The sequence below is a fragment of the Salmo salar genome, chromosome ssa21 (genome assembly GCF_905237065.1).
Source record: "Salmo salar chromosome ssa21, Ssal_v3.1, whole genome shotgun sequence".
In the NCBI taxonomy this organism is placed as follows: Eukaryota; Metazoa; Chordata; class Actinopteri; order Salmoniformes; family Salmonidae; genus Salmo; species Salmo salar.
Genome location: NC_059462.1, coordinates 40,242,788 through 40,268,677, shown reverse-complemented (window position 1 = coordinate 40,268,677; position 25,890 = coordinate 40,242,788). Strand labels below are relative to the sequence as shown.

At 41.3% G+C, this 25,890-nt stretch overlaps 2 protein-coding genes across 30 annotated transcripts in view; both read left to right on the top strand.

Moving 5' to 3' along the window:
* LOC106582358 (CLIP-associating protein 1-B) overlaps positions 1-11,693 on the top strand; it is a 145,406-nt gene extending 133,713 nt beyond the window's left edge. For all 26 annotated transcript variants that reach the window (XM_014165398.2, XM_014165394.2, XM_014165396.2 and 23 more), the window contains 8 exons: positions 328-466; positions 1,047-1,296; positions 1,622-1,681; positions 1,863-2,053; positions 2,334-2,462; positions 2,672-2,878; positions 8,250-8,366; positions 9,554-11,693. In XM_014165398.2, the coding sequence (XP_014020873.2) occupies positions 328-466; positions 1,047-1,296; positions 1,622-1,681; positions 1,863-2,053; positions 2,334-2,462; positions 2,672-2,878; positions 8,250-8,366; positions 9,554-9,640 (1,180 nt within the window). In that variant the 3' untranslated portion in view covers positions 9,641-11,693. The remainder of the gene's footprint in view (positions 1-327; positions 467-1,046; positions 1,297-1,621; positions 1,682-1,862; positions 2,054-2,333; positions 2,463-2,671; positions 2,879-8,249; positions 8,367-9,553) is intronic.
* A 3,777-nt stretch (positions 11,694-15,470) lies between these two features.
* On the top strand, positions 15,471-24,856 carry tfcp2l1 (transcription factor CP2-like 1). 4 transcript variants are annotated; one of them, XM_045704353.1, is made up of 15 exons: positions 15,471-15,638; positions 16,110-16,258; positions 17,243-17,316; positions 19,055-19,160; positions 19,400-19,506; positions 19,742-19,894; positions 20,020-20,130; positions 20,509-20,606; positions 20,906-20,960; positions 21,097-21,190; positions 21,550-21,682; positions 21,853-21,935; positions 22,127-22,269; positions 23,614-23,665; positions 23,774-24,856. In XM_045704353.1, exons 1-15 carry the CDS (start codon positions 15,577-15,579, stop codon positions 23,809-23,811), a joined length of 1,458 nt encoding a protein of 485 aa, XP_045560309.1. In that variant the 5' UTR covers positions 15,471-15,576; the 3' UTR covers positions 23,812-24,856. The 4 variants fall into 4 exon arrangements, with proteins under 4 accessions (XP_045560309.1, XP_045560311.1, XP_045560310.1 ...); NM_001173951.1 differs by having other exon boundaries at positions 15,480-15,638; positions 21,592-21,682; XM_045704355.1 differs by lacking the exon at positions 20,020-20,130 and having other exon boundaries at positions 15,472-15,638; positions 21,592-21,682.
* Positions 24,857-25,890: the final 1,034 nt, after the last annotated feature.

Here is a 25,890-nt window from a genome sequence, read left to right as displayed (position 1 = left end):
CTCTTTTTGCACTATGGTGTCAATGTTCTCTGGGGATGTATCAGTCCCTCATAACTAATCCCTTACAAGTGACAAGTTGGGTAGTTAGAACATCACACACCATCACCCATGGTCAGAGCTTTGCCCAGAACACATCTTTACCTATCTGTGTGAAGGTCATCTACTTAGCTTGCAGAAGCGGTTATTACCTCTTGTATGGTGTCAGACTGAAACGGCAAGTGTCCTTATAAGTGTATTCATGTGTGTGTGTGCGGCTTTACTGTTTGTTTGTCTGCAGTCCTGAGGGACACTGTATATAAAGCCTCTCTTCCTGTTCTGTCTCCTTAGTATGTTGGAGTATGACACAGAGAACATGAACTCTGATGAGATCTACAGCTCCCTGCGAGGGGTCACAGAGGCCATCCAGAGCTTCAGCTACCGCAGCCAGGAGGACCTCAACGAGTTGAGAGGGAAGAGGGACGATGCTGTGAGTCCCAACCTCTACATAGGAAGTGTCCTCTCTCCTCGCTCCTTATCAAAACGCATAGGAGGATACATCCGAAGTCCCACCCCTTTCACCTTCTCCTCTAATGAATTTTGAGTAAGAGGCGAAGAGAGAGGACATGAGGACAAACAAATTGGGAAAGAGCCCAGGGCCCGTATCCACAAAGCATCTCGGAGTAGAAGTGCTGATCTAGGATCTGTCCATAAAATCTTATTCATTATGATCTAAAAGGCAAAACGGATCCTAGATCAGCACTCATACTCTGAGATGCTTTGTGGATACAGGACCTGGACTTCATGTTGCGTTCCTATATACCTCTCTGGTTCACAGCAGGTTGGTGACACCTTAATTGGGGAGGACAGGCTCGTTGTAATGTCTGGAGCGGAATTAGTGGAATGGTACCAAATACATCAAACACGTGGTTTCCATCTGTTTGATGCCATTCCATTTACTCCATTCCAGACATTATTATGAGCTGTCCTCCCCTCAGCAGCCTCCACTGCCCTGGATGTCATAACCATTTCCACATCTGAGACTAACTGTTTTCTCTCTCTCTCCCCAGGCGGGACGGGAAGGTGTGGTGCCCTCTCCAGGCTCTGATGCCCGTCTGGGGCAGGATGTGGTGGAGGGTGGGCGTACGGCCCTGGATAACAAGACCTCCCTTCTCAACACCCCGTCCCCACGCTCCTTCTCTGGGCCGCGAGCCAGGGAGTTCGCCCCCTACGGATACGGAGACACCATCACCTCATCCTACGACAAGAGCGCCCTGAAGGAGGCTGTGTTTGATGACGACGTGGAGCAGTTTAGAGACTGTGAGTCACATTTCACCTCTGCTTGAACCTTGACCCTGTGACTCCACCTCCATGTTGACCACCTCTGATCCATCCTGTGATGTCATGACATGATGGTGTGACATCTTCAGGTTTGGGCAACACAAAGAAAGAATAGATTTGGTCTTCAGGTTTAGGCAACACAAAGAAAGAATAGATTTGGTCCATCCTAGTGTTACATGGTGGCTGAAACCAAAGTGATGGAATGTTTAGACCAAAAACATTGGGAATAGGATGGCCCTTTATCTGCAGTGAAAAGTGAGTCTGATTGTCTTCCTCCCTCCTCTCCCCCTTCCCTCCTCTACAGGTCGTCGGCAGGACAGCAGTGGTGAAAACAAGATGGTGCTGTCTAAGGGCTTTACTCCAGGTAGAGACACTACTCCATGACTGTCGTTTTTGTTTTCTAAAGTTTTTCAATGCTGCTTCCATTGCCATCCATTTCCTTGTCACTTGTTTTTTTGTTGGTACATGGGGTTACTAGCTAGCTAGGGCTGAGAGTTATATGATCCGTACCACTCACCCAGTCTTCTCCTCTGTCCTCTCCTCAGGTTCCCAGGACCACTCGGACCTGGTTGCAGACCTGCTGAAGGAACTGTCTAATCACAATGAGCGCGTGGAGGAGCGTAAAGGGGCGTTGGTGGAGCTCCTGAAGATCACCCGGGAGGACAGCCTGGCCGTGTGGGACGAACACTTCAAGACCATCCTCCTACTGCTCCTGGAGACACTGGGGGATAAAGATGTAGGGATCCTTTACTTTTACTAGTTCTGACATGACAGACAGACTGCAGCTAGTTGGAAGGTTTTACTTGCAATGATGGTGATTATTATCGTGACAAACACATTCATACATAGTAATAAGACTGCATCCCCAACTACCTCATTGATTCTTTGTTTAGCTGCAAATGTAAAACACTCTAAAGCTGAAAGATATGGCTGTTAGTGTGTGGGTGTGTGGTGCATGTCTGTGAGAAAGAATGCATGTATGGTTTGTAATGACGGCTTGTGACCCTCCCATGCAGTACACTATCCGGGCCCTGGCACTGAGGGTACTGAAGGAGATACTGCGGAACCAGCCGGCCCGCTTCAAGAACTACGCTGAACTCACCATCATGAAGACCCTAGAGGCACACAAAGACTCCCACAAGGAGGTGCAACTCCTTATATTTATATTCCCTGGTGTCCCCCAAGGGCTCGGTACCAGTTCTGTCCTGTTCTCTCTGTATACCAAGTCCATTCTTGCTTCTGTCATATCTTCCACATGGCCTCTCTTATCACTGTTACACCCAGAGCAGTTCTCTGTCATCAAACCCATGATATAAATCACCATATAAACCTTCTCCCTCCACCTTCCCTGTAGGTGGTAAGAGCAGCGGAGGAGTCTGCCTCCACCCTGGCCGGCTCCATCCACCCAGAGCAGTGTATCAAGGTGCTGTGTCCCATCGTCCAGACGGCTGACTACCCCATCAACCTGGCTGCCATCAAAATGCAGACCAAAGTGATAGAACGCATCACCAAAGAGTCCCTGCACCAGCTGCTGCCTGACATCATACCAGGACTACTACAGGTGAGAATATGGTCCTGTTTTTGCATTATGTGAGTGTTTGGTAAGAGCATGGTGCTATGCTGGTTACGGCAACCCACTGGGCACAAACTAGTTACATCAAAGATGTTTCCAAGCCATTTCATATTTGTTTTTATATGTGATGACGTTGAATCAAACATTGGATTTGCAAAAAATAGTCAATTTACAGGAATTTCTGGATTTTTTGTATTTCTTTCACACAACCTTTAACCTAAATCCAATGACATGGTTACATTTTTTGTTGATTTCCATATGAATTCACTTTAGTTAGCGACTCAATCAAATGTAAATCCGAACTAGATGTTAAGATGAAGACGTCTGTGCCTAGTGGGAAGGTTGTGGGTTCAATTTCTGCATGTATTACATACATATTCATATGAAATGTATACTGTTTATAGACTATGATCATATTGTCTATATGAATGCAGATGCCACTATTGAAGCCATTGGACGAAGTTTATCATAGCACACTACACATTATTAATGGCGATATGTTCAGTACACAACACTGCATAGGTTCAGTACACACCACTGCGTAGGTTCAGTACACACCACTGCGTAGGTTCAGTACACAACACTGCCTAGGTTCAGTACACACCACTGCCTAGGTTCAGTACACAACACTGCCTAGGTTCAGTACACACCACTGCGTAGGTTCAGTACACACCACTGCCTAGGTTCAGTACACACCACTGCGTAGGTTCAGTACACACCACTGCCTCGGTTCAGTACACACCACTGCCTCGGTTCAGTACACAACACTGCCTCGGTTCAGTACACACCACTGCCTCGGTTCAGTACACAACACTGCCTCGGTTCAGTACACAACACTGCCTCGGTTCAGTACACACCACTGCCTCGGTTCAGTACACACCACTGCCTAGGTTCAGTACACACCACTGCCTAGGTTCAGTACACAACACTGCCTCGGTTCAGTACACAACACTGCCTCGGTTCAGTACACACCACTGCCTCGGTTCAGTACACACCACTGCCTCGGTTCAGTACACAACACTGCCTCGGTTCAGTACACAACACTGCCTAGGTTCAGTACACACCACTGCCTCGGTTCAGTACACACCACTGCCTCGGTTCAGTACACACCACTGCCTAGGTTCAGTACACACCACTGCCTAGGTTCAGTACACAACACTGCCTAGGTTCAGTACACAACACTGCCTCGGTTCAGTACACAACACTGCCTAGGTTCAGTACACACCACTGCCTAGGTTCAGTACACACCACTGCCTCGGTTCAGTACACACCACTGCCTAGGTTCAGTACACACCACTGCCTAGGTTCAGTACACTCCACTGCATTATGTATCAGAAAGTAGGCTGGCCCTCTTTGAAGTCTCGTAGAGCGATGCTTTTCATTCTTTTTGTTTATAAAGCCCTCCTGCATTAACCTCCGCCTTACTTCAGACCCGGTGTCAGGAGTGGCTAGTTAGGTAAATCTGCTTTTAGTTTTTTTTGCACCTTACTTGTGGAATGCGCTATGAAGTTGGATGAATTGGTGACTCTAGGACAGTTCAAAAGGCTGATTCAGGACCTTATTACTGAAGAATGTGTTTGTTTTCTATGCTTGTGTTTTGCTTTTTTGTGTATTGCCGTTGTTTTTGTTTTATATATTGTTGATATGTGTATTGATGTGTATAGTGATGATATTGATGTGTATAGTGATGTGTATTGTGATGATATTGTTGTGTATAGTGATGTGTATTGTGATGTGTATAGTTTATATTATTGATGTGTATAGTGATGATATTGATGTGTTTAGTGATGATATTGATGTGTTTAGTGATGTGTATAGTGATGATATTGATGTGTATAGTGATGATATTGATGTGTTTAGTGATGTGTATAGTGATGATATTGATGTGTATAGTGATGATATTGATGTGTTTAGTGATGTGTATAGTGATGATATTGATGTGTATAGTTTATATTATTGATGTGTATAGTTTATATTATTGATGTGTATAGTGATGATATTGATGTGTATACTTTATATTATTGATGTGTATAGTGATGTGTATAGTTTATATTATTGATGTGTATAGTTTATATTGTGTATAGTGATGATATTGATGTGTTTAGTGATGTGTATAGTGGTGATATTGATGTGTATACCGTAATTTCCGGACTATTAAGCGCACCTGAATTTAACCTGTTATGGCTAGGGGGCAGTATTTTCACGGCCGGATAAAAAACGTACCCAATTCTGATTATTATCTGATTATTACTCCTGCCCAGAAACTAGAATATACATATAATTATTAGCTTTGGATAGAAAACACTCCAAAGTTTCTAAAACTGTTTGAATGGTGTCTGTGAGTATAACAGAACTCATTTGGCAGGCCAAAACCTGAGAAGATTCCATGCAGGAAGTGCCTTGTCTGACAATTTCTTGCCCTTCTTGATTATCTCTATCCAATACAGGGGATCTCTGCTGTTACGTGACACTTCCTACGGCTCCCATGGGCTCTCAGAAGGCGGCAAAAAGCTGAATCTTGGCTTTGCAGGCTCTGGCTGAAAAAAAGTAGCTCGTTTGGATAGTGGCTGGTCACAGTACTGTGAGACTCAGGCACGTGCACGAGGGGATCCCATGCTTTTATTTTCTCTCTCTTTGTATGTATACACGCTTTCCCGGTCGGAATATTATCGCTTTTTTACGAGAAAAATTGCATAAAAATTGATTTTAAACAGCGGTTGACATGCTTCGAAGTACGGTAATGGAATATTTAGAAATCTTTTGTCACGAAATGCGCCATGCTCGTGACCCTTATTTACACTTCGGATAGTGTCTTGAACGCACGAACAAAACGCCGCTATTTGGATATAACAATGGATTATTTTGAAGCAAACCAACATTTGTTATTGAAGTAGCAGTCCTGGGAGTGCATTCTGACGAAGAACACCAAAGGTAATCAAACTTTTCTAATAGTAAATCGGAGTTTGGTCAGGGCTAAACTTGGTGGGTGTCTAAATAGCTAGCCGTGATGGCTGGGCTATCTACTCAGAATATTGCAAAATGTGCTTTCACCGAAAAGCTATTTTAAAATCGGACACCTCGATTGCACAAAGGAGTTCTGTATCTATAATTCTTAAAATAATTGTTATGTTTTTTGTGAACGTTTATCGTGAGTAATTTAGTAAATTCACCGGAGGTTTGCGGGGGTATGCTAGTTCTGAACGTCACATGCTAATGTAAAAAGCTGGTTTTTGATATAAATATGAACTTGATTGAACAAAACATGCATGTATTGTATAACATAATGTCCTAGGTGTGTCATCTGATGAAGATCATCAAAGGTTAGTGCTGCATTTAGCTGTGGTTTTGTTTTTTGTGACATTATATGCTAGCTTGAAAAATGGGTGTCTGATTATTTCTGGCTTGGTACTCTGCTGACATAATCTAATGTTTTGCTTTCGCTGTAAAGCCTTTTTGAAATCGGACAGTGTGGTTAGATAAAGGAGAGTCTTGTCTTTAAAATGCTGTAAAATAGTCATATGTTTGAAAAATTGAAGTTTTTGTATTTTTGAGGAATTTGTAATTCGCGCCACGCCTATCATTGGATATTGGAGCAGGTGTTCCGCTAGCGGAACGTCTAGATGTAAGAGGATAAGCCGCACCCACTGAATTTAAAAAATATATATTATTTTGAACATAAATAAGCCGCACATGTCTATAGGCCGCAGGTGCCTACCGGTACATTGAAACAAATGATCTTTACACAGGCTTTAACGAAACACGGCTTGTAACAAAAAAAAATAGGCTTTCACGAAACACGGCTTGTAACAAAAATAAATAGGCTTTAACGAAACACGGCTTGTAACAAAAATAAATAGGCTTTAACGAAACACGGCTTGTAACAAAAATAAATAGGCTTTCACGAAACACGGCTTGTAACAAAAATAAATAGGCTTTAACGAAACACGGCTTGTAACAAAAATAAATAGGCTTTAACGAAACACGGCTTGTAACAAAAATAAATAGGCTTTCACGAAACACGGCTTGTAACAAAAAATAAAAAATTTGCAGTAAGCTTTAGTTGTCTTTTTGTCAATTCCTCACGCTGCTGTTTCCAACTTCTTATCATCGACTCATTAAGACCAAGCTCCCGTGCAGCAGCTCTATTTCCTTTTCCAACAGCCAGATCAATCGCCTTCAACTTGAAAGCTGCATCATATGCATTTCTCCGTGTCTTTGCCATGATGAGGGTGACAAAATGACTACAGTAATCAGAATGATGGGAAGTTTGAGAGCGCTCGATTTAATCTAAACAGTAAACAAAAAAGTTGTTTGACCTTAACCCGTTCGGCAATTTCATTGGTCTAATGAAAGCTTCATGCCGCCAAAAAACTGAGCACATCACAGAATGTGTTTTTTTGGAGAGAAAAAAATTGAAAGCGGGAAAAATCCATATATTAGCCGCGTCATTGTTTAAGCCGCGGGGTTCAAAGCGTGGGAAAAAAGTTGCGGCTTATAGTCCAGAATTTACGGTAGTTTATATTATTGATGTGTATAGTGATGTTTATATTGATGTGTATATTGATGTGTGTATATAGGGCTCATCTGTGAAAGAAACCTTGATCTCAGCATGACTACCTTTGTAAATAAAGGTTAAATAAAAAACATGCTAAATTGCATAAGTTGGTTTTGAAGAAAGTGTCTGCTTAGTGGCATGTATTATGTTATGATATAGAATGTGGGACTAGTGAAGGGGGCATTGCAGAGGGAAAATAGAAACATCCTTTTTTGTATCAGCACCATATTGGTTCATGTTTTTACTTGGACAGTGGGAACTGTTTGTTATTTGTTCCTGGAAATGTTTCTCTCTAGGTGTGGAGTTGTCAATGGAGTGGTGGACAGATAATGTCTCAATCATATTGCGACTGCACAGAAAACAAAGTGTTTCTCTGTTTTCTTAGATGTAAAAAGTGGTTTTAGCTCTGCTGATGACTTGGTTTAGAACTCTTGACAGTGCAGGATTAGGGAAAGGGGGCATGGACAGAACATCTAGTAGAAACATCCTTGGTAGTTTCTAGGCCTACACCGTATTTCTTCATGTTCATATTTTGACAGTGAGAACTGTTTGCCTTATTTGTACCTGGAAATGTTTGCCTGTACTCTGCCCCTGGGCACCCACCTCTGCCACTCCTCCTACGTTCCCAATGACCTGTTGTTCTGTGTGTGCTCGTTCACGAGTGTGTTCGCTGCTAGCTGATTCAGTGTGTGTGTGTGTGTGTGTGTGTGTGTGTGTGTGTGTGTGTGTGTGCGCGCTTGTTTCTCCGTGTGTGTTTCTCCTGCTGGCAGCCAGTCCAGTGATATTCTGTATGTCTGTTCCCAGGGCTATGACAACACAGAGAGTAGTGTTCGCAAGGCCAGCGTGTTCTGTCTGGTGGCCATCTACTCCGTGATTGGAGAAGAGCTCAAACCACACCTGCAGCTACTCACGGGCAGCAAGGTACGCTACCCACCACTGTCATGTGCTCATCTGCATCTCAAAGTCCTCACACACACACACGTCCCCTCAAACTCAACCCCCTTATCGGTTTTCCGGGTTTTTATTTCGCCTCTGGTTTCGACTGGTTTGGTCTGTGGTGTGTGGTTTGGATGTACAGTAAGGGTAATTTTTGCCCCACTTTCTTTCGGCGGTCTGTGTGACAGGCAGAGTGACCTTAGTAAGGGGGCACTGGAGTCCATCAGGGTCATACTCATTAGGACACACTGTCAAAACATTGTGCAATGGAAAATCTGTGTTTATATTAGACAAGTTCAGGTAGTACTTCCTCGTTTCCGACTGTTTTCTTCCGTTTTGTGCCTTATGAACACTATCCAATGTGAATCCCCTTTTTCCCCCTCCTATTCCTGGTTTCTGACAGGCAGGCCAGGCAGAAAGTGAGAGTAAGAGAGAGTGCTGGCTGGATTGAGCCTGTTGCACAATGACCTTGGCTGCGTTGAGAAAGCAGCAGGGTCACGGAGCATTGGCTCTTAGGTTCATCGCTACAGCGACAGTTTAGTTAGTTAGCGTTTACACCTTATTAGAGACTCTGGACCCTCACGACATTCCAAGCAGAGCCATGCCCAATGCCTAATCCTAGAGCCGCGGTAGTAAGTAGACTATAACACACATTAGCAAGCTCTACTCTAATCAGGCATGTCATTCCACTGGATGACGTAGCTAGCTTCGATTTAAACATTATTTCACTAACATTAATTTACAAAGTGATTACCCATTCATTAGTAGATGTCAACCTTGAAACAATGTTGTCCTCATTTCTGTGAGGAAATCTGCAATTGGCACAATGAGCTAAATGTTACTAAGGTCACTCTGCCTGTCACGCTACGCCAGCCATTCTCCCGTCACCTCAGTACCGCCACAGCTTTCTGTCATCTGATTGGTCTAGACCAGGGTTGGGGTAAATTCCATTTTGAGTCCTGTGTCGCTGAGTTCTCAATACTGTAAGTCGCTCAGGTAAGAGCGTCTGCTAAATTACTAAAAGGTATTGTAGATGTTAATTCAGGAAGCAAACTCAACATCCTGATATTGACATTTCAGTTGACTTACTTTTACCAACCCTGGTCGGACCAACGGTGCCATTGTAACCTTTCTGTCATGATCACAACAATGCAAAACTGTTCTTCTTGCAGATGAAGCTGCTGAACTTGTACATCAAGAGGGCTCAGACAACCAACAGCAACAGCAGCAGTTCCTCGGATGTGTCTTCACACAGCTAGCTGTAGGAGCAGAGGAGGGAAACACAGATCCGTCTGCCTGTACTGTGCATCTGAATTAGGGGGAAAAGGTTGCTTCCCAAATTGGCATCCTTTTCCCTATATAGTGCACTACTGTTGGGCTCTGGTCAGAAGTAGTGCACTATATAGGGAATAGGGTGCCATTTGGGACAGATCCATAGTCGTGCCTCTTCCAGACCTCTCCATTCCTGATCTTTTCTTCTCTCCTTCACCCCACTGGACTCCTCTGGGTGACCCTATGACCTGCTCATCGCTTCAACCACCGCTTCACTTACTTTGCTCTTTTTTCCCCCCATGGAACTTGTACCTTCATTTGTCTCATCGTTGTCGTCGTCCCCCGCCGTTATAACACATCACTAGCAATGTGTTGTAAGGTAAAGATCAGATGTTCATTATGTTGAGAATTCAGAGTGTAGGGGTGGAAACCTAACCAAGGGTTATGATATGGTCCAATAAGAATGGTACGTATGGTCCAATACCAAATAATTCAGCAAAAACAAAACGTCCCTTCAAATGCAATTGGATGAGTAAACACAGCCTGAAACTTCACAGTAGAATAGGTCCTTCACGTTTAACCAGGAAGTCCCATTGAGGTCGGAAGACCTTATTCCTATGGGGGACCACATGACAGTCGGATTTGACCTGTTAACTCTGATGCTGCTGTTTATAACGAATACCAGTCTGCTGATGAGTTACAACCCTACACTTGTTGATAATGCGAATATTACAGGCTCAGTTTTGGAAGGAGATCAGTGGATTCATTGAGAGACTCCTAGTCCTGGATTAAAAACTATTCTCAATGGAGAATATCTATTAAAAGTGTGTTTTAGTCCTAGTCTTAATATGCGTCCAGGAAACCGGCCAAACTAGGTTTATGTTCATTTTCCACAGTAATGTTTGGATCACTTCTACTGTTGAAAAACAGGATAGATGTACATACAGAAGCTCTCAGCTCTTAAAAATGTGAAACTATTACTCCAGGAACTAAAATAAAGTGGCTTGCAAACCGATACAATAATATTCACCATGATGATGCAAATATTAGTTGTTTATAATAATACAGTATTACACCCATCTTCTCGTCACCTTACTTTCACGTAACTACAGCTTTTGCAATAAAGAAAATACCATGATGAGCAAACTTAAGTATTTTGTACATAACTCTTGATCAATCACCACTTCGCAACTTTCATGTAATGAAATAAAGAGGTTGGCTATCTCACTTTTTTTGCACGTTAGGGAATTAGCTTGCATGTTTTGGGCAGCACATCCACTTGGTGCTGCCTTTTAATAGATGGGTCCTGTTTTCGCTGTTGAAGTGCACTTGTAACCGCATCAGTTTGGTCAGCCTTTACAACAACAGGTAGCCACCTGGCAGGAATACACTCACAGAGCTCTGCGAGTTGTCCAGAACTACGAAGACTCTGTCTGCCCTAGACAACTGTGTACACTGTACAGGACCTAACCGTCTCAAGATGCCAAGCAGACATGTACAGTACTGGGTCTCCTTTAGTACAGTACAACATATTTGGGCATGTGGCTTTATAAAGGTACACTGTGTGTGCGTGCCTTGTTACTATAGTAAAGTATGTGGCATCTATTTCCATCTGTTGAACAGTTTAAAAAATGACACTAATTGTTTGCTTTGTTTGTTTTTAAATGGGGCCATCATCCTTTTGTAAGTATGTTTATTTGATTTGATTGTGTGTTAGGGAGAAGCCAATTGTTTTGTTAAAGACAGAAAGTACTGTATTGGCTGATGACCCATGAAGATCTGGATCATTTTGGCATTATCTGCTGGTGATGATGGTCCCTAAGAGAAGCTAATCCTAGCAATCTGTTCACTTTGCATGTTATTGTGTTTGTTTCTATTGTTTTGTCATTTAAGATTCATATCTGTATTTATATGATTGTTTTATTTTAGTTGTAGTTTTTCATGACAACTTGTACAGAAGGGTTTCGTTAACATCCACCTGTGATAGATGATTTGCCTCAATGTACATTTGTTTGCTCTAGAAATAAACATTCAAGTTGATTCACTTTGTTTATATAAGTTTGTATTTGTATATTTAGGTGATCGAATTTAGCAATGGTATGCAGTTCGATTGCTCAGTCTCCCATTAATTTATAAACACATTTGAGTGCTGAGGTGTGCATTAGTTCTTCTGTCTAAACATTAACCCAACTGAGACTTTGCTATGCTCTTTTGGTACGAAAAGAGCTCCCTTGGCTGCCAAGCATAGGCGGCTACAGTAGGCTGAGCCAGGGACAAATAGCCCATTGAATAACCTTTTTAATATATACAATACCAGTCAAAAGTTTGGACACACCTACTCATTCAAGGATAATTATTTATTTTTACTATTTTCTACATTGTAGAATAATAGCGAAGACATTAAAACTATGAAATAACACATATGGAATCATGTAGTAACCAAAAAAGGTGTTAAACAAATACAAATATATTTGAGATTTGAGATTCTTCAATGTAGCCACCCTTTGCCTTGATGACAGCTTTGCACACTCTTGGCATTCTCTCAACCAGCTTCAAGAGGTAGTCACCTGGAATGCATTTCAATTAACAGGTGTGCTTTGTTAAAAGTTAATTATTTTCTTATTGCGTTTGAGCCAATCATTGTGTTGTGACAAGGTAGGGGTGGTATACAGAAGATAGAAAGAACAGCTCAAATAAGCAAAGAGAAACGACAGTCCATCATTACTTTAAGACCAGAAGGTCAGTCAATCTGGAAAATGTCAAGAACTTTCTTCAAGTGCAGTTGCAAAAATCATCATGCGCTATGATGAAACTGGCTCTCATGAGGACCACCACAGGAAAGGAAGACCCAGAGTTACTTCTGCTGCAAAGGATAAGTTCTTTAGAGTTAACTGAACCTCAGATTGCAGCCCAAATAAATGCTTCTAAAGGACACCAATAAGAAGAAGAGACTTGCTTGGGCCAAGAAACACAAGCAATGGACATTAGACTGGTGGAAATCTGTACTTTGGTCTGATGAGTCCAAAACTGAGAATTTTGGTTCCAACCGCCGTGTCTTTGTGAGATGCTGAGTAGGTGAACGGATGATCTCTGCATGTGTGATTCCCACATGAAGCATGGAGGAGAGGTGTGGGGGTGCTTTGCTGGTGACACTGTCTGTGATTTTTTTCAAATTCAAGGCACAGTTAACCAGCATTCTGCAGTGATACGCCATCCCATCTGGTTTGCGCTTAGTGGGATTATCACTTGTTTTTTAACAGGACAATGACCCAAAACACACCTCCTGGCTGTGCAAGGGCTATTTGACCAAGGAGATTGATGGAGTGCTGCATTAGATGACCTGGCCTCCACAATCACCCGACCTCAACCCAAATGAGATGGTTTGGGATGAGTTGGACCGGAGAATGAAGGAAAAGCAGCAAACAAGTTTTCAGCATTCCCTTTGAGGTCGGAAGTTTACATACACCTTAGCCAAATACATTTAAACTCAGTATTTCACAATTCCTGACATTTAATCAGAGTAAAAATTCTGTCTTAGGTCAGTCACCACTTTATTTTAAGAATGTGAAATGTCAGAATAATAGTAGAGAGAATGATTTATTTAAGCTTTTATTTCTTTCATCACATTCCCAGTGGGTCAGAAGTTTATCCTGTAGGTTCATGCTCTACAACATTCGCAGAGTACGACCCTGCCTCACACAGGAAGCGGCGCAGGTCCTAATCCAGGCACTTATCATCTCCCGTCTGGATTACTGCAACTCGTTGTTGGCTGGGCTCCCTGCCTGTGCCATTAAACCCCTACAACTCATCCAGAACGCCGCAGCCCGTCTGGTGTTCAACCTTCCCAAGTTCTCTCACGTCACCCCGCTCCTCCGCTCTCTCCACTGGCTTCCAGTCGAAGCTCGCATCCGCTACAAGACCATGGTGCTTGCCTACGGAGCTGTGAGGAGAACGGCACCTGCGTACCTTCAGGCTCTGATCAGGCCCTACACCCAAACAAGGGCACTGCGTTCATCCACCTCTGGCCTGCTCGCCTCCCTACCTCTGAGGAAGCACAGTTCCCGCTCAGCCCAGTCAAAACTGTTCGCTGCTCTGGCACCCCAATGGTGGAACAAGCTCCCTCACGACGCCAGGACAGCGGAGTCAATCACCACCTTCCGGAGACACCTGAAACCCCACCTCTTTAAGGAATACCTGGGATAGGATAAAGTAATCCTTCTAACCCCCCCTTTAAAGATTTAGATGCACTATTGTAAAGTGGTTGTTCCACTGGATATTATAAGGTGAATGCACCAATTTGTAAGTCGCTCTGGATAAGAGCGTATGCTAAATGACTTAAATGTAAATGTAAATGTTTACATGCACTCACTTAGTATTTGGTAGCATTGCCTTTAAATTGTTTAAGCTTTCCACAATAAGTTGGGTGAATTTTGGCCCATTCCTCCTGACAGAGCTGTTGTAACTGAGTCAGGTTTGTAGGCCTCCTTGCTCGCACACACTTTTTCAGTTCTGCCCACACATTTTCTATAGGATTAAGGTCAGGGCTTTGTGATGGCCACTCCAATACCTTGACTTTGTTGTCCTTAAGCCATTTAACCACAACTTTGGAAGTATCCTTGGGGTCATTGTCCATTTGGAAGACCCATTTGTGACCAAGCTTTAACTTCCTGACTGATGTCTTGAGATGTTGCTTCAATATATCCACATAATTTTCCTTCCTCATTTATTAATTATTCTTCCTCATTAATTATTTTTCTGAGGTCTTGGCTGATTTCTTTTGTTTTCCCCATGATGTCAAGCAAAGAGGCACTGAGTTTGAAGGTAGGCCTTAAAATACATCCACAGGTACACCTCCAATTCAAATGATGTCAATTAGCCTAACAGAAGCTTCTAAAGCCATGACATCATTTTCTGGAATTTTTCAAGCTGTTTAAAGGCACAGTCAACTTAGTGTATGTAAACTTCTGACCCACTGGAATTGTGATACAGTGAATTATAAGTGAAATAATCTGTAAACAATTGTTGGAAAAATTACTGGTGTCATGCACAAAGTAGATGTCCTAACCAACTTGCCAAAACCATAGTTTGTTAACAAGAAATTTGTGGAGTGGTTGAAAAACGAGTTTTAATGACTGCGACCTAAGTGTATGTAAACATCCGACTTCAACTGTATGTGGGAACTCCTTCAAGACTGTTGGAAAAGCATTCCTTATGAAGCTGGTTGAGAGAATGCCATGAGTGTGCAAAGGCAAGGGTGGCTACTTTGAAGAATATAACATATATTTTGATTTGGTTACATGATTCCATATGTGTTATTTTATAGTTTTGATCTCTTCACTATTATTCTACAATGTAGAAAATAGTAAAAATAAAGAAAAACCCTTGAATGAGTAGGTGTGTCCAAACTTTTGACTGGTACTGTATGTATTTATTTTTTTTTTTACAAAAGAAAGCAAAAACACTAGAAAAAAAGATGTTAAAGCTGATCTACCCAAGTAGCCATTAAAAAATACAATTCAGACTGTGCACTTATTCAAATTTTAGGCTACCTGTCCTGCACTACTACGGGGCAGGGGAGGTGTGTCAGTGTTTGTATCCCAAATGGCACCCTATTTCCTACATAGTGCACTACTTTTGACCACAGCCCTATGGACTCTGGTCAAAAGTAGTGCACTATATTGGGAATAGGGTGCCATTTGGGAGGCAATCAGTGAGTCACAGTCCGCTTTTCAAAGGTCATGTAAGGTATTCTAATGAGTTGAAAGTGATGTCATACCCGGTATATAAGTCTGTAGCAGGGTGCTGGCCAGTAAACTTCTTTGAGAGCGCTATCAGACCTACCTGTGGAAGCAACACACCAGGGTGCCATACCCAACTCCCATTCTCTGTTTCTGGGGATACTTTAGACGCTGCACTGGAAAACATGTTGTTTTGGCACAATCAGCCAGAGCCCTACCACCAGCATTCAACTGCAAGTTATATTCGGTAAGTGGACATATCCAATTAGGAAACTTTAGTATGTTTTTAGAGAACTTTTATAATCAGAAAAGTTTAATTGAGTGGAGAAAAAATGTATGAAGCGTTTAAGAAAAAAATGTAACATTTAAATGGGATTAAAAGCAGCAAAATGTTTCATACATTTTTATTAGCCCACAACTTCACCAATATTGCACTTCAGTGTTGTTGTAGCTTAGGCCAAGACCTTGCAAAATTGCTACTCTATTCCAATGCACCTCAGATTTAAATGTAAAGTACACAATATATGGCTAAATAATGTTGTGCAATGTGATTATGCATCATACAAGTTTATTAAAACATTTTACCTACCTACACCTTAGTCAAGAGGTACTGATAAGATTAAATCTGGCTGACCATTGAGAAGCCTCTTACTTATTTGCGCTTCGATAATTAATGATCAACCGCACATTTCCTCCCTCTCTCGCTGCTCTCTCTCAGAGATGCTTTGGCGCCTTTCCTGAAACACGAGGAGGAACGGCACGCAACAGAAAATGGCGCCAAATGTTCTCCTTTCCAATATGTTCTCTGTGCAGCCACCTCGCCCGCTGTAAAACAGCAAGAAGAAACTCTGACTTATCTAAACCAAGGTAGCTAGCTATTCTTTCTTTATTACTAAAGTCATAGGTTGTTGGATGGAATTGAATTCATGGCACGTAATTGAGTGTAGGCCCACTCGGAAGAACATTCTCCCTCTTATCAGCACAGATACAATATGGAAAAAACATCACTCCAGTAAACAAAACAACTGCATCACACACAAGCTGCAAGCTCATCTTTAGGCAAAGGAAGTTCATGTAATGGTCATATTCACTCTTTTTTCTTTACATTTACAACCCACACAAGATGAATGACACTTACATTTTAGTAAATCTTGTTCAGCTTATTTACATAGAGACACACAATTCCCCTTTAAATAGTCCCACATCAGGAATCTTGCATTTCTAGATATTCCACTTTAGTTTATGAAAGCTCCCCCAAGGTATATATTTGATTATCATATTCATCTTATCTTGAACTGCATTTTCCCTCATTGTTCTCATCTTCTTGTTCTCTCTTGTGGTCTAATTTACGATCATCCATTGGATTTTTGTATAATGTATTTATTGGTTCAGAATATATTTCATATAAGACGGCCATTTACCAAAAGTTACTAGGTAGGTTGCACATTTCAGTGAATGAAATTGAAACTAATGATAAACCAGGCCAAAATTATACAACTCCCAATTTTTTTTTTAAAGTTAGTCTACTACGTAGGCCTACCTGCCTTTAAAATATGTTTATATGATATGACTATTGCACAAAGTATTTGCTTGATATGATGGAAATTGTAGTAGTAATTTGCAAAGTAAAGATTTTTATTTGACAATTGGTGGGCTCAACTATAATGTGGTTGAAAACTTTTAGGGGGTACTGTAAGGGGTCTATGGGGGCAAACCCTGACTTTAAAATTATTTTTAAAAGAAAAGGTGCTTATTGAATGCATTTCTATTCCTATGCTGCCCCTTTTTCTGACTGATTCATTTCACATTTTTCAATTTTAATCAGGTTTGTCTTAATGTTTTAAAATGTAGGTCAGTCCTACGAAATCCGTATGCTTAACAGAAAACTAGTGGAGTATACAGATTTAAGCAGCAAATATGTTAAGGTAGGTTAAAGGTATTGTGTATGTATTTTTGACTTTCATGTGACCTCTTCTCTGACCTTTTTTTCTTTATCTGTTTGTATGTATCCTCCATTTCCTGAAACTGTCAACACACAGGTGACTCCTCAACCCTCTTCTTTCCACTTCGGGGGTTGGGCGGGTGCCATCTTTGAAGACTTGGTACTATCACCCATCTTCTCCCGTTCTGAACTTATACACCACCATACACTCAGCTCAGTTCAGCTTACCCTTCAACACATCAGCTTTATCGCACAACACATCACATACTTTCAACTTGTCTTATTTGCTCTTTTTGCACAAGTTCATCTTACGTACAATTCTGCTTTCGCCTATAGACTTTACTACTGGGAGTTATTCATAAAGTTTTGACATCTTTTTACTTTGTTGAAATGTATTTCTTGTTTTTTTGTTTTTCAAATATGAAATGTGCATCAAGAACGTTGATCAATATAGCAAGGGAATTATTACAATCCTATGTTTTATATCTTCAGTAAGACACTTCTTGTTTGTTGTAAAGGAAACCTTGTTTAACTTTATTTCATTATTTAAAAAAGAACAAGTGGTATATTGAAGATGCCACTGGTTTATGAATAACACCCATTAGTACAACTCAAGTTGCCACTATGTGCAAATTTTGTTGCAGGTTGTTATAATATGTTGGATCTATGTTTGTTTTTAAGTGATTTGAATTATGGGAGTCGACTTTGATATACCTTTATGTCTATCACCAGTGAAATTCAATCAAATGACTTGGTTTAAAATTAAGGCAGATATCGGTATGCATTTTCCATGAAGGGAAAAATGAAGTCATTTTAATTGAATTTAGCCATGTCCCAATACACATATCCATCCACTTGAAAGTTCTGTGTCGTCAGGCTGTCAGGAATGGACGGTCATATTTCGGTCGTGTTCAATGAAGCAGTCTAACGACACTAGAATGGAACAGGTGGCACTTGTACAAACAGATGACGTGTTGTGTCTGTCTATGTCCTTGTGCTCTGCGCGGTCACGCATGAGCCTCTCAGTGTAATAGGCTGAAATGAATGGAAACGTTGTTTAACAGGTTGTTAATTTTACGATTTGATTTATGTTCTTAGTAGGTTTTAAATGTGCAATTAACTTAATACTAATGCAACAGTGAGGAGGAACATTAATTTATGTCCCTTCGTTTGTGTGGAAACAATAATTAAGTATGCACAGGCAGTTGTCTAGTCTGTCGTTACCATCCAGACCAGTGCTTTAATAATGAAAAGCTTTATGTATGTGCCTTGTTCTCAAACGGTGACACTTCAAACAACTTCTACTGATTCCTCACTAAATGTCTTAATAGCACAGAAAGAACTCATGGATGTTTTATCTCATAGCTTCTGTCAACAAATAGTTTTGTTGTGAAGGAAGATTATTGCACAACCATCAGACATAATTGAATCCTATATGGCTTTAACCCCAGCATTATCTACCTTTCTATGCTTTTAGTCAGTGGGAATCTGTGGCTGTTCTTTTAAGTGTTATTCATATGAGCTGAAGCCAAGGGTGATGCAATCCATATGGATCTCCACTCGTTAATGCTGTCTGAATAAATGATCTGTAAATGGTTCTTCTGGGAGATTGTGCGTAGCTTTCCGCACTTTGCCGAACGAAATTGGCGATCGGCCACGTGCGAGGCTGCCTTGCCTAGTCACTGTGCTTCGTACTAATGCTTTGTCCTGCTTGTCCACAGAGCATTGTGCGTGTGGTGTTTCATGACCGGCGCCTGCAGTACACAGAACATCAGCAGCTGGAGGGTTGGAGATGGAACAGGCCTGGGGACAGGATCCTGGATGTAGGTAAGGCTGGTTACCTGCAGACCAGAGAACTTCTTAAGTAAAGCCCAACCACAGTATGTTTGATGACTGACCTATGATATTATCTACATTGCCTTTGGTCTAATACTGAAGTGTAATTACTATGCAATTATTAGGTATTTACCATTTTGACTAATCCTTTCTAAGTATCTACCTGGTAAAAAGGCATAAGAATTTCAGCTGACCTGCTGCGACTTACTGACTTGATTGACTGTGTCCAGATACCCCCCTCTCTGTGGGTGTCGTCGAGCCTCGTGCTCACCCACTGCAGCTCAACACTATAGAGTTCCTCTGGGATCCCGTCAAGAACGCATCCGTCTTCATCCAGGTAGCACGGTCAAATATCTATTTCTTTTCCCTGCTTTCTAGCTTATTTTGGTCCTGGAATTGGGGTGAAAGTAAAATCATTAGACATATAAAAGGTTTTAGGAAGTGAGTTTATACAGTGACTTCCCACATCCCAGAGGGACTATTTTCCAATTCCACCCGTCTCTTGCATTTGAAACTCTAATTACCATATAGAATGGCTCATGGATTGTGTATGTATGTTTGTTTGTGTTCAGGTCAACTGCATTAGCACTGAGTTCACCCCTAGGAAGCATGGTGGGGAGAAGGGAGTTCCCTTCCGTATCCAGATAGACACCTTCACTCAGAACGAACATGGAGAGTACCTGGAACATATGCACTCCTCCAGCTGTCAGGTCAAGGTCTTCAAGGTAAAGGGGCTCTTAGGTGGGGTTGTGTGTGTGTGTGTGTGTGGTGCTTGCATTTCTGTGTGTGAGAGCTTATTAGTTCATTTAATTTCTTTGTGTACTTAATTTTTTCTTCTATTTTCTTTAAGCCAAAAGGAGCTGATCGTAAACTGAAGACTGATAGGGAAAAGATTGATAAAAAGTCCCATCAAGACAGGGAGAAATATCAATCCTCTCATGAAACCACCATGCTTACCGAGGTGAGGGACCCTGACACTGTGGCTGTGTGTCACTTGACAAGCTATTCTGTCATAATAGGTTCATATGTTGCTTTAGTCCACTCATGTTGTTGATTGACTCCGTAGTCACTCTAACCAGCCCTTGATGCAGTGGTCTGTTAATGATTGTGACAGTTAGGGCAACAGTCCGTCAGTGCCTTTTCTTTTGACGCCAACCAACATGCTGGAAAAAACAGTGATTGTTTTCTACTAACCTGGTTTTAGGTTTCTAGGATTTCCCACTTATGTCTGTATCAGTCTACAATCACAATGTCCTAGTAAAACAGCAACCAGACGTACCTCTCTCTTTGCCAGGAACATCTTATTAAAGTTCATTTTCCTCTCTCTCTTTTGTTTCAGTGTTCCCCCTGGCCTGATGCCCCAAATCTCGGTAGCACTAACAACACTCCTTCCCCAGTTTACCACAGCTCCCCCACCTCATGTAGCTTTACTGATGGGTAAGACGCCTCTCTTATCTGGATGAATTGAACTGTTTCATTGACTTAAATTGTTGATCATCAGGTAAATATAGGATTTATCTATGTCTTTGTACATCTATGGCAGTTCAGTTGCACACCCACACATTTTCTGAAGAACCGTTATGTAGGACAAGAGGTTAGCCAAATTGGATCCTACATTATCTACAGTGCAATCCCATTGGAACTGCCTATTGGCACTAGTCTTATCAGGACAAGTCATTACTTAATGACCCAACTCTTGTCATCTTCCCCATTTGTGTGATATTTTACTTTTATAGCAACAGCTCTCCAATCCAGCAGGGGGAGCTGATTCTGTCCGGCTGCTCTTCTGATGTAAGTAATGGGAGAAGTAGTATTAATGCCATTGCTCTCATCTCTTATTTTTTTAGGCAATTGTTTGGAGACAGTGGGCAGTCAGTGGGTGCTATAGCTACTCATTTCAAGGGCTCTTCTTCTTTTTGACATGTAGCACCTTGTGCCATCGTCCTCACCGCAGGACACGCAGCTGTGGCTTCAGCTTCACAGGTTCTCGCCTTTCTGTAGGCTCTTCTCCAGCTTCTCAGGTAGTGTGTGTGGTTCACTTAACGTAAGACTCAACCTTAAGATCTAGTTGTATGTTCCTGAACAGTGTTGCCAGAGCATCCATTTCCTTGAAATTGTTATGCCCGTTTCTAAGACTATAAACCGTTCTTTGTAGCTTTTTGTTTTGATGCATGTAATTGATATCTGAAGGACATTTCTAGTGAAAATTAAATATAGATTATTTTTTTAAGTGAAATAATTCATCACATGAATGACACTCAGATGACTGTCAGACACTACAAATCTATAATTGCTTCTAACTTTGTAGAAAGGCCTTAGCAGAGAATAATCCGGGAATTTTCTCTCTCTTTATGTCCTTGTTCCTCCAAAACGTCATCAGACCAGTTTGTAAGTGACTGTGGATCTTCTGTGAATGTTGTAGGCGCTGACCTGTTGAAGATGAGCAGAGAGGACCTGATCCAAATCTGTGGTCCGTCAGATGGCATCCGGCTGTTCAACACCATCAAAGGAAGGTGAGACTAAACTGCAGTGGCAGGAAGACTACTCCAACACACCAACATAATATACATTTTTTGCCAACACTTCACATGTTCAATCAGTACTTTACTCAAGTGTGTAACTTTTATCCCACATTTACCATGGTCAATTCTGGATGGGTGTTATTCGTCTTTACTCTGTACAGGTGTATACAGCCCCGCCTCACCATCTATGTGTGTCAACAACAACCCAGGAATCAACCACAGACAAAGCCCGGGGGGGGAGAGGGTAGGTTACTGTACATCTCCAATTATTGTGGGTACTAGTTATCTGACATCAAAGGACCCTTTCCCGGACCCTAGTCCGACCCTAGTCCTGGACTAAGAACCTCCAGTGACTTTCCAGTATTTCCCATATCATGTTTTAGCTGATGATGATCTCTAACCCTCAGCTAATTGCCTTTCCTCCTATGTCTATAGTGTACCATGCTCTATACCTGGAGGACCTGACACTGGGGGACCTCTCAGAGAAGATAGCTCTCCTTTACAGTGTAACTCCCCAGCAGATCAGCCACATCTACAGACAAGGACCCACAGGGATACACATACTGGTCTCTGATGAGGTGAGAGAAGGCAGGGGTCAGAGTTCAGATGAAGGATATAGTGTATCTAAAGATTACCATTTGCTTTTCAAGCATTTAGTTAGTAGTTATATTGTATGTATGCATATTTAATCATTAGTAACTGCAGATTAATTACTTGGCTTTACCAAGTAAACCATCTGACCTTCTCCTCCAATGCATTTTGAGAGGGAGACGAAGTTTTGAAAATATACATTTGTTGAGTAGTTCTAGGGTTTGGGGTCATGGGTAGTGTTTCTATCAGTGAGTAGTGATAGTGCTAGTGGTAGGGGTTGGGGTCATGGGTAGTGTTTCTATCAGTGAGTAGTGATAGGGTTTGGGGTCATGGGTAGTGTTTCTATCAGTGAGTAGTGATAGTGCTAGTGGTAGGGGTTGGGGTCATGGGTAGTGTTTCTATCAGTGAGTAGTGATAGTGGTAGTGGTAGGGGTTGGAGTCATGGGTAGTGTTTCTATCAGTGAGTAGTGATAGTACTAGTGGTAGGGTTTGGGGTCATGGGTAGTGTTTCTATCAGTGAGTAGTGATAGTGCTAGTGGTAGGGGTTGGAGTCATGGGTAGTGTTTCTATCAGTGAGTAGTGATAGTGCTAGTGGTAGGGTTTGGGGTCATGGGTAGTGTTTCTATCAGTGAGTAGTGATACTACTAGTGGTAGGGGTTGGGGTCATGGGTAGTGTTTCTATCAGTGAGTAGTGATAGTGGTAGGGGTTGGGGTCATGGGTAGTGTTTCTATCAGTGAGTAGTGATAGTGGTAGGGGTTGGAGTCATGGGTAGTGTTTCTATCATTGAGTAGTGATAGTGATAGTGGTAGGGGTTGGGGTCATGGGTAGTGTTTATATCAGTGAGTAGTGATAGTGCTAGTGGTAGGGGTTGGAGTCATGGGTAGTGTTTCTATCAGTGGATAGTGATAGTGGTAGGGTTTGGGGTCATGGGTAGTGTTTCTATCAGTGAGCAGTGATAGTGCTAGTGGTAGGGGTTGTGGAGTTGTTAGGTTATCTGTATTTCCTCCAGAGGCCCTGTGTTGGTTGTTTGTGCCCTGGGCTGGCTTGGGTCAGTCAGCTTGGGTCACTAATATCACTAATGGCCCTGTGTAAATGGCAACGGCATAGAAAATCAATCATTAATGACTGGTAGGAAACAGGGGAATGTAGACCTATGGATGCAGAGGAACTACAACATAATCAACTGCCTCAAGTTGTTATGGCCAGCGCTGTTTCCATGCACTTGATTATGATGTCTGGTTACTGATTGACTACCAGCATCAAACAAATAAAGAGAAAGAGATGCCATTTAAATTTCAAATGAATATCTTCTTAATTTCTTCTTTCTCAGATGGTGCAGAACTTCACAGAGGAAACAAGCTTTGTTGTCAACACTCTGAAAGGTCATATTTCCCTCACTAACCTCTTAAATGCACAGAACCTCATGTAAATATGCAATTTGTATACTTATTAGAGATAATAGTTGTCCTATGTTTATCTTCTAATTGCAGATGAAAATAATGACGGCTACCATGTTGTGTTGAAGTGACTGGAGGACAGGTCTGGAGTGGAGTGGATGGTTTAGATCCCTGTTCAAGTGTCTGGAACCTATAGGGCTTGTTGAGGACTATTGAAACGTTGTAACATTAAATAGTGCAATTGTATATATTGTTCATAGCTTATCCTATATATCATGTTCCTGTCCAGGCATTGCAATAACTCTGAAAATGTCCTTGAGACAGCTTTTTAGTTTACTTTTTTAAATTTATTTGTATTTTTTTATTAAGTTATTGGTTAATTTTATTGAGATGTGTAATTCGTTTATAAAGCATGGTTCATTACTCCTGCAAAATGGACATGTTTAAAAAAAATAAGTAAATATCATAAAAATCTATTTAAAATCACTCTTTAAGTCGTTGAAATGTATCATAAAGTGTTGTTCAAAGAAATCCAAAATATACTACATTATTGGCATTCCTTTGTTACGATTTATAGTTGATTTGTTTGATGTTACATATTAGAAGGCAAACATTATTTTCTGCGGTATCAGTACATATTGTTTTATAAAGAGTGAGGACCAACTGTTTTCTAGGGGTCACATTCAAGTATTCATTCTGAAACTTACTTTGATTTCATCTTCAAATGATATCTTTCCTATCCACATGGTTTATGTTTATTCAATAGTGGCTTGTTTAGCAACACTACAGTGTTTCAAAAGTGATGTAAAGTATTAACTCTGTTTGCTTCGGGCCACAATTGTTTTACCTATTTTAAACATTTGAATTAAAAGAATCTAGACAAATATTTCAACCCCCAATACAGACGTACAGATAAGGCAAATGAACAAATCATACAGCTGTAATAGCTAAGGATTCTATCCTGCTTCTGTTATTTATCTCCCATTTAATGTAACATTTTATGTACAGCATATCAGTTGTTCCACATACCTGTCCTGAAATTTAAATAGCTTGATATTGTCCAATATGTTAAGTGAAGTATTACTGCCAATGCTTGAATTTTAATGAAAAAACTTGACTGCCATGACTGTGATGATGTGATTTCACTCAACATAAAGAATTTTGCACTGCTCTGTACTATTCTTCTGAGTTCAATGTATCATTCACTAACATCTGTTACAGTAATAACAAGATCAGCTCAATGTATTTAATGAAGAATGTTAAGTTCCCCAGCAAGAAAACCCAAAATTGTCACTCAAACAGAAAGAAGAACTAACGAAGAGTCACTGACAACAACCAAAACTAAACAGGTGGGGTTTTAGGAGGGGTTCTGAATGACACTCTTGGGGTTGTCCACTAAAAGTTGACTAGTAGCAACAATAACTGGCTCCTAAAAGACACCCACCATGAGTGTAAACTAAATTTGCCCAAGAGGCAAACAAAAGAAAAACCCACACCAAAGATAAAGACAGGAAGCAAACCAAACAGAGGAGCAAAACAAAAACAAGGAAGATCAGATAAAGAATAGCACCTGGGCCAGCACAGGTGAAACACCTTCCCACTAATGAGATGGCAACCAGCACAGGTGTAACACATACTGACTAACGAGGCAACACCAGTCATGCGCCCTATGTGCTAAGGTCCTATACGTGCTAAAGTCCCACCTCAAAACAAATGGAAAAACCAATACCTGTAACACGGAATTATAACATAATGTAGCTCTAACTACAATACAGATCAGGTTGAGGCCCAGGGGACACTTGTTTAACACAGGAGTTGTGAAACAGTAGGTGGATGGTCTAGGGCACTTGTTAGTTATCGTGATGTTGATTATTCATTGCTCACCCCTGACATGACCTCCAAGTGAGGTCAGTCTGGTCGCAAGGGGTACAGGGAGAGATAGAACCAGACAACATATAACAATGCCATTTTGTGCACACTATTACAATTCAGAGTTGCACCAGAGCCCTATACTACAAATCATGTTTGAGGAGTTAGCGAGGTAACTTTGATCAACTCTGAGTTCAACTTGGGAGAACTGGTACGACCAAAGTAGCTCACCTTTTCGCCAGGTACATTTCTATGGCAACGAATCCTTCAGAATTAATCTGCTCCCGGGGAGGCTAATTCAGGGATATTTTTTGGACATTCTCAGAACGTTGTATCATGGT